General features: G+C 39.0%; 1 protein-coding gene across 2 annotated transcripts in view; it reads left to right on the forward strand.

Annotated features, from left to right (window-relative positions):
* Positions 1 to 19302, forward strand: part of PHTF1 (putative homeodomain transcription factor 1) — a 120238-nt gene that overhangs the window by 54411 nt on the left and 46525 nt on the right. For both annotated transcript variants that reach the window (XM_063450632.1, XM_063450638.1), the window contains 4 exons: positions 8981 to 9131; positions 13333 to 13506; positions 14935 to 15021; positions 16012 to 16227. In XM_063450632.1, the coding sequence (XP_063306702.1) occupies positions 8981 to 9131; positions 13333 to 13506; positions 14935 to 15021; positions 16012 to 16227 (628 nt within the window). The remainder of the gene's footprint in view (positions 1 to 8980; positions 9132 to 13332; positions 13507 to 14934; positions 15022 to 16011; positions 16228 to 19302) is intronic.

Below are 19302 nucleotides of genomic sequence, written 5' to 3' on the forward strand. Positions count from 1 at the left end.
TGTGTATTGGTGGGCAGTGTGTGTGTGAGGCAATGTGTGTAAATGTGTATGGTGTGTATGGGGGCAGTGTGTGTGTGGGGGGGCAGTGTGTGAATATGTATGGGGTGTGTGTGGGGGGGCAGTGAGTGAATGTGTATGGTGTGTGTGTATGGGGCTAGAGTTCACTCTCACTACTGCGACCACCAGGAATCCCTGGTGTTCACAGTGTTGAGAGTGAACTCTAGCCCGTAGCTCCAGGGGTAGAGTTCACTCTCGTGAGAGCCGGAGCATTGCCGTGGTAACTGCGGCAACGCTCTATGCTCGCGTGAGAAGGACCCAGAGGAGCTGCATGCTAAGCTCCCAGGTCCTCTCTTCCTCCCTCCTCTGCCGGCTGCCTGCACGGTGTCTGCAGACCGGGGAGAGAGATCGGCTGGGGGGGTCCACCAATGATATATACAGCCCCTCTGTGTGCCTTTTTGTCTCCCCCAGTCCCTCTGTATGTTTCTTTCTCCCCCTCACTGCTCCTCTGTGTCCATGTCTCCCCTCTCCTTCCCAGCCTCTATTCCCCCTCTGCCTCTTTCTCCCCCTCCCCTTGTGTGTGTTTCTCTCCTTTCTCCCTGTGTCTCTCGTCCCCTCTGTCTCTTTCTCCCCCCTTCCCTGTGTCTCTCTCTACCCCACATCTCTCTTCCCCTCTGTCTCTTTATCCCCCCTCCACCATCTCTCTTTCTCCCCCTGTGTCTCACTCTTCCCCGTCTCTTTCTCCCTCCTTTCCGTGTCACTCTCTCCCCCCTCTGCCTCTTTCTCCCCCTCCCCTTGTGTGTGTCTCTCCTTTCTCCCTGTGTCTCTCGTCCCCTCTGTCTCTTTCTCCCCCCTTTCCCTGTGTATCTCTCTTCCCCTCTCTCTTTCTCCCCCCTCCACCATCTCTCTATTCCCCCTCTTTCTTCCCCTGTGTATCACTCTTCCCCAGTCTCTTTCTCCCTCCTTTCCCTGTGTCACTCTCTCCCCACCCCCCTCTGTCTCTTTCCTTCCCCTCCCCCTGTGTCTCCCTATTTTCCCACTGTCTCTTTCTTCCCTCTTCCCTCTCTATTTTATTTCCCCCCCCTCCCATTTACCGACAGAAGACAAGGGGGGGCCGGCCGGGGTACATGCTGGAGCCGCCGGGCCGGGTGGCAGCCTCGATGGTCCGGCGGCACTCCTGTCCTGTCAGTAACGCTGAGGACGGAAAGAGGGAGGAGCATGTCTCTCTCTCATGCTCCTTTGCGGTTCCCACAATTCCCAGCACAGGAGCATGAGAGGGAGACATGCTCCTCCCTCCTTCCGTCCTCAGCATTACTGACAGGACAGGAGTGCCGCCGGACCGGCGAGGCTGCCACCCGGCCCGGCAGCTCCAGCATGTACCCCGGCCGGCCCCCTCAGTGTGCCAACGGACCGGCCAACCGGTGGCACCTACCACAGTCCCCAGATGCCGCGGTGCAGCAATCTGGCCCTGCCGCCGGGCCCCCTGATGGCGGCACTGGCGGTGGCCCCCCCCTCCCGGCCGGGCCCTCGGACCATGTCCGAAGTGCCCGACCGGTCAGTCCGCCCCTGCATGAGGATATCCATCATGTTGAAAAATCCCAGAGAAAATAACTGCTTTTCTATGAAGAAGGCCAAATGCATGCTGTGCATGCTCATTAGTCTCCCCTCGTAAGCTGATGTCGATGGAGGAGGAGCCTGACCCAGCATCGAGAGACATTGGTACTGGAATCAGGTAAATCTTTAAAAAGATTTTTAACCCGCTACATGGCTGGCTGGGGGTGGGGGAGGGCATGGGGGCAGAGAGATACTATAGTGTTAGGAATACAGTTTTTATTCCCTAACTCTACAGTGTTCCATTAATTCTTCCACATGTGAATGTTACAACTAGCAGGCAGCACTTTTCATAACTTGACCATTAGCATGTATAAATGTCTTGGGTTCATATCTCTACTTATTCGATGGTATGCAGTTTCACCATGACAGTAGACATGTTAAAGAAACCAAATTTATTCAGATTATAAATGTAATTTAATACTAAAATAATAAAACAGTTGTTTACAGTTTCTTTAATAATTTATGAGACTGACATCTAGATCAGGTCCCACCAGTGAAATAAATAGTGTATTGAAAACAAAATGACATTTATTCAATGATCAAAAATGAATGCTAATCTTTTGTAATTGTAATGATTTCCTTCCTTTGCTGTGTAATTGTATCATGATTTATGCGACCTACATATGTTTGCATTTTTATGAATTTATTTCATATAATACCTATAATGCGCACAGAAAACTCAGACTGGTAGGATTTCATTTGATGTGTATTTTATGTGGACTTAAAAAATAGCCATTAATCAACAAAGCATTATTATTATTTTTTTATTAACAATTTAGTAGATATAAGTTGACTGTTTGCTGATATAAAGGGTGATTTGATGGACTTTAGTTTTTTTCCACCTAGATTACTATAAATCCCAAAGAAAACATGCATGTATTTTTTTTCCCTGCTTGTATTATTTGGGGGGTAAATGGAAAATAAATAAATAAATACAGCTTGTAAAAGCTGCAGACTATTTTTCGAATTTCATTTACATGTGGAAAAAAATCAATACATCTATGGGTTCTTACAGAACATACCACCTACCTTCTCCTTTGCTCTAATGCTGTTCCCCCCCCCCCCCCCCAAGCAGAGAGATACATTTATAAGCCAGAGCAACATACAAAATTACATAAGCAGGGAATTTAGCCACTTTTATATATCTATTTTTTCCATACCTAATATTAGAGGAAAGAAAATAAATGTTGCCACATATATTATACATTTGCCTTATACAAGTAGTTCATACCCTATCTGAACTGCTAAATTATCACATGTAATCTCTAAAATGTTATATCCCCCCTAATTTCTGTAATAGACGAACATGAAACAGATTAACAGGCTATATAACCTATACATGAAATCAGTGCTTTATCCTGTGTTAATGTGTTATATATGCATCCTATGTTTTAAATAAATTATAGACTCATTTATTTCCAGACAAAAAGAATTGGGGATTAGTAGGGCTAATTAAACATAGGAATTAATCATTGCTCTTCCTGTGTGCCGTCCCCCAGCTAAAAAGTAGGTAAACTGTAATCTCTGAACGTGGCATATTGATTAATTTGATCAGATTGGATGAAAGTTGGTGTTTAATAAAAATGTCCAAATTGTAATTACCTTTAGCATATTCACCTTATTTCCCTGGATTCATATAACTGTTTTATGCTAATGGGCATCACGTGATAAGTCCTAGCCGGGAATAAGTAGACCCCAATTGATGCCGAATTTATCTGTGTCTAATGACTTGAATTTTCTCTTGTGGCATTAGAATTCCAAGTTACATTTCTTGTGCTGTCCATCAATATGTATGTGTGATATGTTTCCAGAAATATATGGTAGATATGGCAACTGTAATTGGTAAAAGTATCCACTTCATCTATATCTATAAAATGTATACGTAATCTCCTAAATTGAGCAAATTACGTTTTCAACATAGTATTTAACACTGTTTTGGATTTAAACCCCAAAGGGAAACACATTTCAAGAAGCCTATAAGACATAAATGTGTTCTAATTTCTTTCATTACACACATTATAGGAGCCTACATACTTTATTAGCAAAGCTCACTGTTATATTTCAAACAGCTGATTTGTATCATTGTTATCTGAAGGCAGAGATAAAAAAAAGATATTCCTAGGCAAAAAAAAAAAAAGAATCTAAAGAAATCCTTCTGCATATCATCTTAAAAGTGTGTCATATATTTAATAAAGAGCACCTGTCATGACAATTTAATTAATGCGGCTAATCTACTAGCAAATGTATAGATTGGGAGCCAGACCTATTTTCAAATTTTCCCACTTGTTAGACAAAATTGACTGACAAGAGAGAGCAGAAAAGTGCTCCCACAGGCAATTCTTCTAATCTCCACACATAGCAACCACAGCGCATGTGCTCTCGTTGCTATGGTAACTCCCTAGCCAGCACTGCTAGCTCTGATTCGGGAGTATAGGAATGGAGTGAAGGACATCGCTCCGTTCAGGCAGATGCTGGCAACACAGCCAGTGTGTCAGCGCCACTGTTACAAGAAGAGTAACACCCACAAAGCGGAGAAAGTGGTGGCACTGGATTGAAGGCAAGGTGTGAGGATATTTATGGCGGTTAATTAGTTTTAATGAATTTTCCTTAATTAAAAATATTTTCATAAAAATTATTAAAATTAATAATTTTTATTAAAATATCACGGGTTGATAATTTATTCGCACTATTCCCATTTGTTGTTTAAAGCAAAGAGTTACTCACTATATTAACTCTTTAGACCTGGAGTACGTTGTTCAAATTTAATATTTCATATATTAATATCACAACTTTTTATAAAAATTATAATATTTTTGTCAATTAGTGTAATTATACATGGTAATTGGTAAATAGTTTTTCAATAATATTGAAATCGATATGGCATAGTACAGTATCATAGATTATCACAGATTGTTATATGATAATATTCCTGGGTAACTCTTGATGTTCTATTTTTATTTCACAATCTCAGTAACGATTTTAAACTCTTTAGAGTAATAGGATTGTTCGTTCATGACAAATTCAATTAACCGGGTTAGTATATGGAATATGTTCTTCATACACTATCGATTGAGACAATCAGCAAATGGAATATTACTATTTGTTAAATTATAAGGAACCATATGAGTTTATCAGCATATGGATTATTATAATTTAAAGACAGAATTTTTCAGGATCTTAAAATACAATCTTAGCTTTTTACTTCTTAGTACAATTTACAAACACATGTGGATAGTTTGCTTATTGTAAACAGCATTCGTTAGACTTAGCTGGACAGAGTTTGTTATTTACTCAGGTGATCTATACACAAAGTTCTAAGACAATGTTTTACCAGCTAGCACATAATGTTAACCAGCTCAGTACTGTTTCACTGTAATTAATTATGATTAATTCATCCAGTAACTAAATTCTTGCAGGTTTAATTAAAACAGTTCTTATCGGATAAATATTTCCTTGATTGTTATATGATAATATTCCTGGGTAACTCTTGATGTTCTATTTTTATTTCACGATTTAGATTAATATTCCAGTCTGCAGTTTGAGATATCAGTCTTTATCATGAGCTATCATGAAATCCAATCTGGCCGATTTCGAATCAGCTTTTACCCAGAAAATATTAGCTTTTAGTTACGTAATTTTATAATTCGTATAATTGGCTTATATTAACCGATAGAGGTTCTGGATGTTATTTTTAAGATTGTTTCAAGAAGTCTTCTTGTCCGTCATCTCCTTTCTCCTTGTGTGTGTGTCTCTCCTTCTGTGTGTCTATCTCTTTCTGTCTGTCCCTTGTGTGTATATCATGGGGTTATATGTCATTCCTTATCTGTTAACCTTCTGACCTGGTCCAATGAAATTTTGGGGCAAGTCATTATGTTAATGGCTGTTGACGTCATTTTAATATATATTCCTATATGTCTTAAACAGCAGGTGAAGGTGTTGGTCTACATCAGGAATGTTACCAGCTATTACCTTATAAGGTTAAACCTTGTTCAGGACAATTTAGGAATGTTAAATTGTAAGATGCTTTGGTTTCTTCTTTTTTCTAATTGTGGACTTTGGTCTAAAACCTATGTGTCCTTGCTCACCTAAGCGTTATGGCAATTTCAGGATATTTAAGCTGTCTACTTACTTTTTCTCTATTGCTAATTACATGTTTATATGTATATAGTTTCTATATATGTAAATTGCTAACTTAGGATCTTTCACACTATATTTCTATTTTTGTATATAATTAAACTTAATTTATATACCTCATAGCAAAATATGTATGTTTGCTGTACACGTATTTTAATTAACACATACTTGTCTTATCTGTGTTCTTATCTTTTATTGACACAGATGTATTTACTCACTGTCTGGCTCTTTTAGCTGACAGGGTTATACTTTGAGAAAAACATTGTGTTTCGTCATTTTAGCACCTCGTGGTATATTAGATAAATTGCGTTTTTGCTATTACAATTGTACAATTTAGTTTTTTTGTTTTTTAAACATTCTTTATTTTTCCAGTGCAGATAGGTAGGAGCATTAGTACTTGCTATGCCAGAACAGCATAGAAGTTATTCAATGACACACATCGTTTTATAAAGCATGGCATATATAAACGTTGCACTTTTTTTTTAAAGTAAAAGGTAAACAAACATGCTAGGCAATCCTGTCTAACATTAGTAACATGGGGCCTAGGCAGGCAAGGCTTAACATAAAGGAGGCATGAGGTTCAGAGACACATCTGGCAAATTAAAGTCAAAGATTGTATGTAAGGACAGAAGCCCTGAACTTGCTGAGTTAATGGGCTGCCTATAAGATTAAATTGACGCAGTGCTTAAAATATAGGAGTATTCAAACTTTAAGAGAGTATATCATTTATGATAACATGTAACAAGTTGTGTTAAAGTAAGGCCGTCTCCCACTAGCTAGGTGATAGGTGCGCAAGGTAAGTCCAGGACCATGTGAGTTGGAAATTAAGAGCCGGGTAGTGGCTGCAGATCATTGCGGTGTCATGGCTTAGAGTGGGCCTGGTGACCTTATTCGGTGTTGACAGCAATCTTAGTGCTATGCGGGTTCTCTGGATTCAGGTGGGCTGGTCTGATCTGTGAGGTGGCCCTGATTACTGTTGTGCGGGGGGTAGCAGGATTGCTAATGGTGCCCAATAACCCCTAGGCAACAAGGGGGAGGGGGGTGAGAGATTTTGCGCCTATAATTTGTGTTTAGAAGCCGGCCGAGGCTAAGGAAGTTAACTAAAAATTGAAAGACATAACAGTGGAAAGGAAAGGAAAGACAAGAAGAAAGCAAAACAAATCATTTAAAAGTTCGTCAGGTCGGTGAGACGTTTCCAACTCCATCTGCTACTTCTTCTCTGGGGCTGAGTAACAGCGCAATGTACTTCTGGTTCGTTCAGCCGTTTTCTTTTGCTGGCTGAGGCACACATGGGACTATTCGGGAGATGTCTCAGGAGCTGTCAAGGGATTGTGGTTCTAGGGCTCTGTGACGGCCTCAGGTGATAGCTGCTGCGTGGGAGCCCTGTCTGGGCTGTCGCGGAACAAATGCCGTCCCTCTCTCCAAATCCCGGCCCTGAGGTGGTCTGCTGGTGCCTCGAGGTTCGGTTGTGTGTAAGAAATTTTGAGATAGTCCCAGAGTAGCCAGTATATTTTGTGCACCTTGTGGGTCGAATATCTCGTGCTTGTCTTCCCCTTTGAGGACCAGTAGGGATCACGTTGGGCGCAAGCAGTATGGTATCGTGTGTTGTCTGAGGAGTGAGGTGAAGGGCTTAAGGGACCTTCGCCAGGCTAAGGTGCTGCCCGAGAGGGCCGTAAAGAAGGGGAGAGAGAGTCATTGATTCAAAAAGGTATGGGGCACAGTCTTTGACTGCTTAGGACCATCATATTATGAGGTCCAGAGGAGCCGAAGGTGGGGCTCTGAACGGCTTTGGGGCTCGGAAGACACCATCCAGCAGAAATCTAAATCAAATAGGAATTAACCAATTTAAAAAAAGAAAAAGAAGCAATTTTATTTAAGAAAATATTTTTTTTAAATTGAAGTGTTCCTTTAAGTGTTAATCCTTTTAGGATTTCTTTGAAATTCTTTGTGTGCTTGCTTTCAGTGTTTTTTAACAGGTGCTTTCACATCAGTTCCTGCCGTTATCTTTATTAACGCTCTGATAAGAACACTGTGGACAAAGGACAAAGACAGATTTCATTGTCAGTATCTGAAAACCATTCAGAGCCCAGAAATTAATTCTGTCTTTAGACAGAGATTTTGTGTTAGTATGTGCAACACAAAGGTACTGGGTTAATGCCACTCCTAACATCATATTCTGTGCAACTTTAAGAAACAAGTGCGTTTTTACTTATAGCTAAGCAAATATGTTATGTTAAGCTACAGGAATTGACCCTGTTGGTGCTGAGAAGTGAAACCGTTCTAAAACAATTTGACCCCTTACAATAGGAGGCACGGGTTGTAGTGGTTATGGTCCTTAGAGTATTCATTTAAGATTGCATGAATCTGATAATGATAGCAGGGAAGTTAAAATTCAGTAGTGTCTGGGTGCTAGTGAGAGCCCTATTTTTTGTCAAATCACCAAATGTTTTGACGAAAAACTAAACAAAATTAACAAAAAAATCCTCTCAAGACCAGCAGGTAAAGCCAATACACAACACAATAGTACCAAAAATAAAAAAGAAATAGAATATCCATAAAATCCAATGTATTTCACAGACTTCACCTGCTGGTCTTATGGCAATTCCAAGTTTGAAGGATCCTTCTGCATACTTTCTTCATAGACCACTAGAGGCGGGGATGTACCTAATTTTATCTACATTTTGTACACAGAATACAGTTAAGCAATTGCAGCACAGATGGGGGAAAAAAAACTTTAAAAGTTTCCCAATTTTGTAAGGGCATTTTATACCTCTCATTTTCTTGTGTTTCAAACTGTCTTACACTATGCAGCGTTGGTTCTAATATTTTCAGTGAATCCTTATCTTGTGATATAACCCAGAAGGGCTCCCACCTGTAATATTTTGGTTCCACTACTCTGCAGTTTGTATGTATTACGTTTTATGTTGGTGATGGTGTGTGATACCATTTAGATCCCACTTTATTTATATATTTGTTTTCACTGTTTGGGGTGTTATTGTGAAGTTAACCTATTTGTTTTTTTCATATTTATGTAATAGTTTTCCTTGGGATTTTTTTTTAACACCCAACATAGCTGCTCATTCAGATTTTTTTACATTTCATTTTCTCAAAAAAATCAATATTTATCATTTAAAAAACATCATAAGTTTTCATTAAATGTAATAAACGTTTAAAAATATAACCCAAGGTTTCTGTCTACCTCTGTTTCTTATTAACATGTGTTTGCCTCACACAGGGCAAAAAGGAAGACATTGCCAAAGAAGACAAATCATGTAGATAATGTTGGATATACAACGTACACTGGAAAGGGAGAAGAGTCTCACTACAAGAATGGAACCCACTGTGGAGCGTTTAAATCTGATGTACCTGGTGGGGAAAATAATCAGGTAGAAGGGATGTTAAATGCTTAAAAACCCAAATCTTGACTTAGTATAAAGCGTAGAAAGTGAATCTTGAATAGATAAAAGCTTTGTTAATAAACACAGGAGTAGAGGTGAGCATTTGGGAGCCATGGATTAAAGGAGCAGTCTGTTTCCTTTTGTTTTATTGTTTTAAACTATTTAATAGATATGGAACAAAAGAGAACAAAGCAACACCGCTCCAAAGACTTCTATGTGCAATATTGGCCGAATATATTCCTATCAGGATATTTTGACATTAGCAACCTCAAAAAGAAAACAGAAACAAATAATAGTGATATAAAGTATAAATAAAGTGCAAATTTTGGCAGGTTTGTGTAGGTAGTTAACTCACATTTTTCAGATCTAACCAAGAGCTCTGCTGTATTATGCAAAGATAGTACAATCTTTGTCTAAGGATATATGCAGATATAGATGGTAGAAGTTTTCCCAGTTGGATATTTCTTGTGCAATGTAGAAAACAGAAGCAGAAAGATGTCCATTGGTGTATATGTGAATGGAAATGTACTTACACTTTCTAGAGCAGGACTTGCTCTAGTGTAATGAGCCTTAGGTGGTAGGATCCCCGTCCTGGGATGTTGAAGATACCCGGGAAGCAAGTTGGGGGTAAATGACTAGGTAAGTATAAAAAGTATAAAACATGTTTTTTATTGAGTGTGCATGTCATTGCTGCTTTCCAATATTTCTGAGTGAGCTGTAGAATAGCTCATTGGGATGGCAGGTGTGCTCTAGCACTATAATATTTTAATAAAAATTGATGACGGCAATAATATGCCGTCCTGCAAAATGTAGGCTTTTACACTGTAGGGCGGCATACTATTCCCCTTAGATTGGGACACCCGGCGAGGTATACCTACCGCACCGATACATACCAGGGTAACTGCTTGACAACCCAGGCCGTCCCCCTGCAGCCTATCCACCTTTTCTGGGCCATGTTATCGTGATGAAATTGTGATCAGATGACTGGACCTGCTGTAAGCTGTACTGGGTGGTCAGGCAGTCTCCCAAACATGTAATAATAAAATAAAATCAATATAATGCCTACGCCTAACTAAATATTATATATATTTAAACGTATAATGATGATGATATCAGTAAAAGTGCAGTTTTTATGGAGAAAAAGGCAAATGGTATGCCATGACGGGGATAATTCTTATTCGGCTGCCATACATTCTCAAAGGCAATATGGGCCCAACAAACCAAACTGGCAAACTGAAATATTATTATTATTATTTATTTATTTATTTAAAACTAAAGGGATGAGAAGGGGGCATCATGTGGAAGTGTAAGAGATCTCTCTTATTGTATAACGAGCAGTATAGTGGCCACAAGCTCACACACAAAGGTGAAGCAAGATGTATATGGTAATATATTCCATATTGGTGAGACATTGTTGCTACATTTCTGCACATCAAATAGTGCGAACGCCTGAACATCCAAGAGTGTTGGACCGCTCCCATATAAGCCTGCCATTGAGAGCCACTAACAGGCTCAAAGATTAATTGTGAGTGCACATGCAAAAATTCACATTCACTCCAATTTGGTATACATAATATACTATACACTATATCGGAGATGTATTCTGTTCTCATTCTATATCACCTGTGCACTCCCACTGGACCAAGACACCAAGCATGTCCAAAGGCTTGATTATCAGCTCCAAAAGTTGTAAGTGCAATTCTTTTATCTATCTCACCAATATTATAGACATACTATATTATATTCCGTATCCTATGCTCTTGTTTTACATATCTGCTAACTCTTATTTTGGACTGGAGGTCATCCCTAAGGCGCTATTAATTGGCTGTGTTGGCTGTGTGACCCACAGCCAGGGTAGGTGTGCATAGGGCTGCATAAACAGAAACCAAAGTGATTTAACTCCTAAATGGCAGAGAATTAAGCGGTGAGACTGTAGGGGCATGATATATACACCAAAATGGCTACAATAAACTATAGTTGTTTTGGTTCTTAATAATAAAAGGCTCCTGCAAATCGCATTAAAGGTGGTTAACAGGATATAGCCTGTATAACAAGCACAGTTTAAGTTTCCAACTTCCTTTTGAAATCCATGAAGCAAGTAAAGTTTGAGAGAGAACAGATAATTACAATGTCTGAACTGTACTTTACCCAAAGACCCTTTAACCTTCCATTTCCCTCATGTAACCAGCTGCATAGACAAACACTGAATTTCTAAATGAATGTTTTTTTTCAAAACATCAGAATAATATATTGCCATATTGTGACGCCAAGCAATTTTAGTACCGTATTCTTTATTATTCTTAGTTATTGTTTATTCATGCACTAATGATTAATGTTATAACAGAATTAGGTCATTTTGGGCACCTGAAAGCCAGTACAGCTGTGCTTCTTCAAAATAAACCTATTGTGATACATCTGCTCCTCAGATAAGCCAAATTGAAACACTGGTTGTTATGATAAGCATTAAATAAATTCTTAGTGCAGTTTTTATCTTCTGCACCTTTATAATAGATGTCTCCATTTGGTAATCTAATTCCAAAATAGGCAAACAAGACAGTTGGAAAGGAATATAGCTAGAAAGGAAAGAAAGAAAATACAGATGAATACATAAATTAATAGAATAGAGAAATTAATTTTAAAACAGAGCAACATCGTGAATGGGAAAGCGAGTGGTCTGCACATAAAGATGTGTGCGTTGGCTGAACAGAGGGTGACACTCCGGTAACAGATTAACACACAGCAATCAGTGTGTCAGAGAGAGAATGAAATAAGACCAAAGTAGCAGCTATTAGCTTAAAGGGGCACTAGGGGCATCTCATTGAAGTGGTCTGGGTGCAGTGACCTTGTACGCTTAACCCTGCAATGTTAACATTGTTGTTTTAGAGAAACTGCAGTGTTTACATTGCAGGGTTAAGACTACCTCTAGTGGCTGTCTATCACTAGATGTGCTTCCAACAGTTTCACAGAGTTTAATCCTCACGCTTTGCATGTTTCTTGAATCGCGCTGAGGAGGAGTTCAATCCAATGCCAAGGGACCTCTGCACTGGCATCAGGTAAATAATTAAGAAGGGGTTCAGCCCTTTCGTGGCCGTGGGGAGTGGGGATGTAGGGGGGACGTGTTGGCAGAGGAACACTATTATGTTAGGAATACAGTTTTAATGCCATTGCTGACGCATCATCTTACCATTGAGGTATTGAACTGAAAATTCTGATAAAAATACCACTGGCTGAGTGTAAAGTAAACAAATATATTATTATTAATAATAGCATAGAATACAGGATGCCAATTTCACAGCAAGTACAGATGGAGATGGGTACTGTATTTACTGTACTGTGTATTACTTATTGTACTATGACATTTCTCTTTTCTTAACAGATATAAACCGATATAAACATCATGTTTCAGTGTTAAAAAGTGCCATAAAATGCACTTCTAAAATATATTCAAAGTGAAGTTCAAGTGCACGTGCAGCTTTAAACAAAGGTGTTCTCACAACCAACCAAAACACATTAAAACCGTAAAAAGAAAAGTGTATATAGCAATAGAGAGTAATGATCCCCACAAGAATCAATAATTAAGTTATTTCAGTGTTTCCTGAGGTTGGTAAAGAGACTATTCTAACTCCATTATTGAGCCATTACTCACTATACACACTTTACTCGTCACTGTTTTTAATAAACTGCAATAATGAACTTTTGAGGGTTAACTTCAGCTGGATGTCCTCACGCTATGCATAAAGACATCCAGCATCACCCAAACCCCCACAGGAAAGCATTATACATGTTTTCCTATGGGGGAAGTACTAATGCAAGTGTGGCCATTGTAGCGCATGCACATTAGGTCACCAGACGGGGGACATCGACGCTGGATTAAGGTAAGTGACAGAAGGGGTTTTTAACCCCAAAAAAGCACTAAAGGGAGCTATAGTGCCCGGAAAACACCTTTGTTTTCTTGGCACTATAGTTTCCCTTTAATTAGCAACAGATTTCATTACCAAACAGACCTTATTATATTTCTGCTAAATAACTATCCATTAACAAAATAATTAATTATATACTAAAAAAAAAAGCCTTAGAATCACTCATGCAACTCAAAAAACAAACATAAAAATAAAGATGCCACAAATTATAGAGACTGAATTTTATTATGAAGTGGTGGTGTGTCTTAACATTTGTAATGTTTTTCTAGTGTGATTCAAGACAAAATGGGAATGAAATTTCCGATGATATTACAAGTGAGGAGGACTTGGATTCAAGGAACAAAAGGCTATACCTTCGGAGAAGCATTGACGGAGCATCAAGTGATAATGGCTGCAATCTGACCAGGAGGAAACTGCAGTCTACTGGTAACAAGAATGTACAGGTTTGTGTCATTGCTGTCTGGGAAAATTAAAAATTATCTTTATATAGGGACATTTTACTACTGATTCAGCAAAAGGATTGCTTCGAGATTTGAATTCTGTGTGTAAACTAAACTCGAAAAAAAATAATCTTTTTCCTGTTGATCTAAAAGGAAGCCAACTAGACCTACCTATTTTCCCTTGTGCCTCAAGTCAGATTTCTGCTAGCTCTCTTTGAAACAACAATCTTATATTTACAATTGTAACTTTTGTAGTCCTGTATCTACAGATTTGTAAAAAGAATAGATCATTTGATGGGATTGTGGCGAAACCGACCTCGCCACGTGTCCTTGGAGGGGGCTGATTGCCCGCCTCTTGCCTTTGGACTATGGACCAGACTTTATGGGAATGTGATACCCCAGATAGCCATACCATGGAGCCTATTCATATAATGAAAGACTATGGGAAAGACTTTAGCTCCATGGCAATTGTACTGTGTGAGTAGGATCTGCGCGCTATTCGGTAGTTTTGTGCATGCAGATCCCAGCTATCTGGGGATAGGTGAAATGTCTGTGTGTTATGTGTAAATGTGACTTTATGTATTTTAAAGTGTTTTATGTTGTTTTGCAACCATGTGGTTAATGGAGTCTGCCTTTAGTCCTGGGTAATTGGATTACTTCTCCAATTAACTCCAGGGCAGAAGGGAGGAAACCAGGGTGCATTGTGGGATGTTTTTCTGCCAGCCAGAAAGGAACAAAATATACTTTTAGTAACTTTTTAACCCCTGGTCGGATTCATGCCATTTTTTAATATGTTGTTCCCCTGAATGGATTGATTGTGGATATGTATTTTTATGTGAATGTGATGTATGGTTTTAAAGTTATGAAAGTTATGTAAAAGTATATTTTACACTGTATGCATAATGGGATTATGTGTCACACTAAGGGGAGGGGATGTGTGGGAGGTAACATCTATGTAATTGGTTCTTTTATGCCTCCCCCTGGGTGTGGCCTGTATGTGTGAGTTGGAAATAAAAGCCAGGCTGGATGAGCCAGTCCAGAGTTCCTGTTTTACCCTCAAAGTGATGTGTCGTCTCATTATTGGGGGAAGGATTTATTGCATGCTGTTCCAGTTGACTGCTAGGAGTACAAGCCTATTTGTATGGTTCCTATTCAATGGTCTACAGCATTCATATGCTTGGGAGAATTTAAAGGTTTCTCAGATTCGGTGATTGTGGTGTCTGCCAGAGTGCTTGGAGTCCTCAGGAAACGCTAGGAGCATCCATTAACGGAGGTACCAAGTCGGGGTGCCAGGCGATCCGTTACAGGGATTAATTGAATTTCATAATTGAAACTCTAACTCTCACTAATGTAGGTGAAATCTCCTTTAGTCCAGTTTCATATTATTTCCTCCTGTGATCATAAAGCTATGAACTATTATATTTTATTCAGGAAAGGAACATTAGAGTAAGTGAAAGTCATCCTGCTCAGGAATCGGAGAGTCCTGTGGATTCAGAAGAGGGATCTGTTCTTAGCCAGGTATTGTATATTAAAAAAATAGCATAAAATTATATTTAACATTTGTTTAATTAATTTTAACCAGTTATGTAAATATCTTTATTATTTGACTTTGTGTATATATTATAGGTGAGAAATTTGAGACTTTTTCTAATAGTTATCTATTAAAGGTGTATGTTTACAGTTCTTTGAAATATGAAAGTTAACTCTCATCCATCATGTTTGGATTTTTTATTTCTAATACACAGTATGACATGAACCTAGAGATAATTGTCAACAAGATGGAGGTTAGCAACTCAACATAGGCAAAGTAGGAAATAAATATGGGTGTATTACTGGACCTCGAGCTTCACACTTACACAGAATTAGGAAATACCAGTTCTAGGAGAACCTAAACACTAAGCCTAGAATAATACCAAACTCAAGAACAAAAATGTAGCCAGGTAACAGAAATCAGACAGAAGACTAGCCGTAACAAAGCCACAAAAATCAATAAAATAAATATGAGCGTACTTAAGGGCTGGAAACCATGAAAGGGCACTGGTCTGGTAACTAGAACTTGGCCCTGACATTTTCAACTTGCGTCAGTTTGTGAATTGATACTTGTGCAGTATAAAAGATGCAAAGGTCACGACTCCTGTCATTTTAGGAAGGGCAAGGTCAAAAGAAGGTAATTAGGAGCAAATGGAAGGGACATTTGGTCCAGATAGCTGTGAGTGCCACGGTAGCATTAAACCTTACTTACAGAATTATCCATTGGACATTGCTCCAAGCTGTCCTATCAATGAACATCCATTGAAATATACACTGGTACACACAGGTAGAGTTATCTCAGTATAGACTGTTAATATCTTCTCTCCACTAAGAAGTCAGCAGAGATGACTTGGGAAACCTGCTATGGAGCAGTGCTTGATGTTGTTGTATGAAGTGAAATATGTATTAGTCTTTGCTGTTTTCATACATTGCATTTTTCATATTTTTTTTGCCTTTTCTGCACTTCACACTTTGCAGGGATCCAGATCAGAAGTAAGCTCTCATAGTTACAGCGTCTCTCACCGTGACTCAGAGAGTGCCCGCCAGGGCTCTGAGACAGAAGATATGATAATGGATGATCTGTTACATGGTCCACAATGCCGATCATCCTGTGATAGCGACAGTGATGATCCCTTCACCCAGAATTACTCGGGAGGAGTCAGGATGATCCCACCGAAGGATGTCTTTCAGTTGGTGAGGAGGTGCTTATGTCAGAAAATAAGAAAGTCTTGACTTAAATATCAAACAAATTCACAGCAGAAGCGTATTATCTCACTAGTTGTTTGTGTTATAATGTATTATTAAACCATCTTGTAGAAAAGAACCACACCAGCCCTTTTGTAAAGGAGCACCATTTCTATGTTACTGAACGAATAAATGAATTTATTAATGAGATAACTGATAAACAAGAGGCACTGAAATGACCTTGAAAAACAGACACGGTTTGATTATGTTATTCTAATAATAATGTTCCAATTTGTTTATGTTCAACACTAAATCAATCTCTTTAGAACTGTGAAATTCTGAGTCATGTACCCTTCCATTAAAGGGATCCTATGGTCACCTGAACAACTACAGATTAATGTAGTTGCTCTGGTGAGTATAGTCAGTCCCTGTAGCTTTTTGGTGTAAACGCTGCCTTTTCAGAAAAAAGGCAGTGTTTACATATCTCCCTCAGACAGTCATTCAGATGGCCACTTCCCAGGTCAGTGCTACACAACTTACTGAACATTCCTCATAGACATGCATTGAATCAATGCATCTATATTAAGGTGAGATGCTGACTGGCCAGCACAGTGTATTTCCACACATGTGCAATAGCCTTCCAATGCATTCCTAGGGGAAAGCATTGGATTGGCTGAGATCATCAGTTTTGATTATTTCAGCCAAGGAGGCGGATCGGGGGCGGTGCCAGCGCTGGTGGAAACGCGTGGTGCTAGAATTAGGGTACTTTTTTACTTATTTATGACGAGCAAGGGGGGTTAGAAAGCTAAACAGTGTTTTGAACACTATAGTGTCAGAAATAAATATTTGTATTTCTGACCCTATAATGTACCTTTAAATCTATAAGCCAACTTGATTATGAGTATATAATACATATTATGTATAAATGTGTGTGTGTGTGTATATATATATATATATATATATATATATATATATCTATATATATATGTATATATATATATATAGTGTTTTATAAATTGTACTCAGTCTTTGTCTGTTTTATCAAAGAAAATAAAAAAGTTACATGCGCTCTCTCCTTAATCCCTATGTATATTTAGACAAATGGAGGTCATTTAGTTGCTCCAATGGCCATTGGAGGGAATTCCCGCCTGCCAACGTCAAGGCAGACCCCCCTAAGCGGGTCCTAACACTGACCCTTCAGCCTGCTTCCTTGAGCTTCTGGCAAAGATATCTCTAATGAGACAGAGAGGGGTATTTTTTTATATACACCCCTATATACTTATTAACCCTTAATAGGGAACACATGGGATGGGCGGCAGCATTGTAACAAGGCTGTGTGATACAAAGTAAATACAAATACAAAAAGAGAAGTCCTGCGCTCACTCCCATCACTTGTCTGTTTTATGTCATAATAGAGTTTGAATGAGACCTAAGATGGAATGGTTTACAAATGCTTCAGAACCAAACAATGGTATTATTATCCAGTGGTATACACTATATGTAAATATAGAAATACTAGTTGTCACGGTGATTAAGCACTACTCACTACTTCGATGTTAAAACAAACTTTTATTCAAATTATTATTTTTTTTTTAAATACACACTGCATTCAATGACAAACTTCCTCGCAATTGCGACTAACAGTCAGCGATGAACTTGTTTCGTGTATCAAAACACTTTATCAAGACCACACTCCGGTTTCAATATGCTTTATTGTTATGGTGTGGTAAATGCGGGATTACAAGCACCTATGGACCAAAAGGCCAATCCAACACTAAACCGCAACCAGGAAAAGAGAGGGCATATCAACTAAATTATGTTTCTGCATATAGAGAAAAAGAAACGGTAAACACACAAAGAAAAATAAAATAATCAACAAATTCATGATAACAAGATATATAAAGAAAACTAATAAAAACATTAATATCATGAAAATGGTGCAAATTACAAATATTACTCTATTATGCATTTTTTTCTTCTTTTTTTGTCATTTTTTTTTTTTATCATTATTATTTTTTTAAATAAGTATAACAAACCAGATTTGCAATGACACAATGATCTTCACAAACTGATGTCAAGGTTTAGGGTTTACAGTTGACATATCATCTTGTAAAAAGGCATCACCATATTTTCTGAGGGTTACCAATGTTGAGTATACAGTTTCAGCAAGACGTTAGTAGCCTCTTTTTTCTCGTTTTTCTTCCCTATCTCTCCCCCCTCTGCCTATGCACCCTCATTGCTCCACCACTTTCCGTGCAAGACATGGCTGAGAAAAGGGAGAGAGCGTAGTGTTTATGTTTGTTGTGTCAATAGTCAATTCATAGTTATTAACTGTCTGGATGGGGTTAATCGTAAGTGCAGAATGTGTTCTGGGGGTAGATGAGTGCTTAATAGGCCCTACGTGGGCTATTCAAGACCGTCCATACTTGTGTTGGTATGTATATGTGACTATCAAGTTCCTTTGTGTGTCATCGCTCAGTGGTCACCTAGCACGTGTCGGAGCTACGGTCTAGTTAGGTAGCCAAATTATGTGCCTTCTAATTGAACAAGTAATGTAACCAAACCTCTGTAATCCCACCTACCCGACACCGGCAGGCCTGCCCAAGGGGGAGAAAATGGGCAAAGGAAAGAAAGAAAAAAGGCCCCCCTAGTAGTGGGAGGAGGGGTGGGAGGATGGGTGGGATAAAGGGCAATCAGCCGTTTTGCAGCCTTAGTGTCCACCCGGCCTCACCGCCCGCCTCCATGCCCTAGCCCTCGTTTCGCTCGTTGATAGGTAGGGCCTGTCCACCCATCGCCTTGTCACCCGGTCCCTTGTGGGTTTCAGTGTTCCAGTTTGTCGTCTGTCGCAAGGGCCGTATCGACCTATAGGCAGGGTGCGTATTGCGTTATGAAAAAAAATAAAAAAACATATCTTCTGGGCACAATTCCCCAGCCATCACACACAACTTGTTCAGTTCACAGCACACACAGCAATCACTGTACATCTATACACTGCTACTGTGTTATTACAACATGCTATCTGCAACATAAAATGCTACATAGTTTAACAATGTTATAATAACCATGCAAAGTGTATTACAAATA

The sequence above is a fragment of the Pelobates fuscus genome, chromosome 1, assembly GCF_036172605.1.
Source record: "Pelobates fuscus isolate aPelFus1 chromosome 1, aPelFus1.pri, whole genome shotgun sequence".
Classification (NCBI taxonomy): Eukaryota; Metazoa; Chordata; class Amphibia; order Anura; family Pelobatidae; genus Pelobates; species Pelobates fuscus.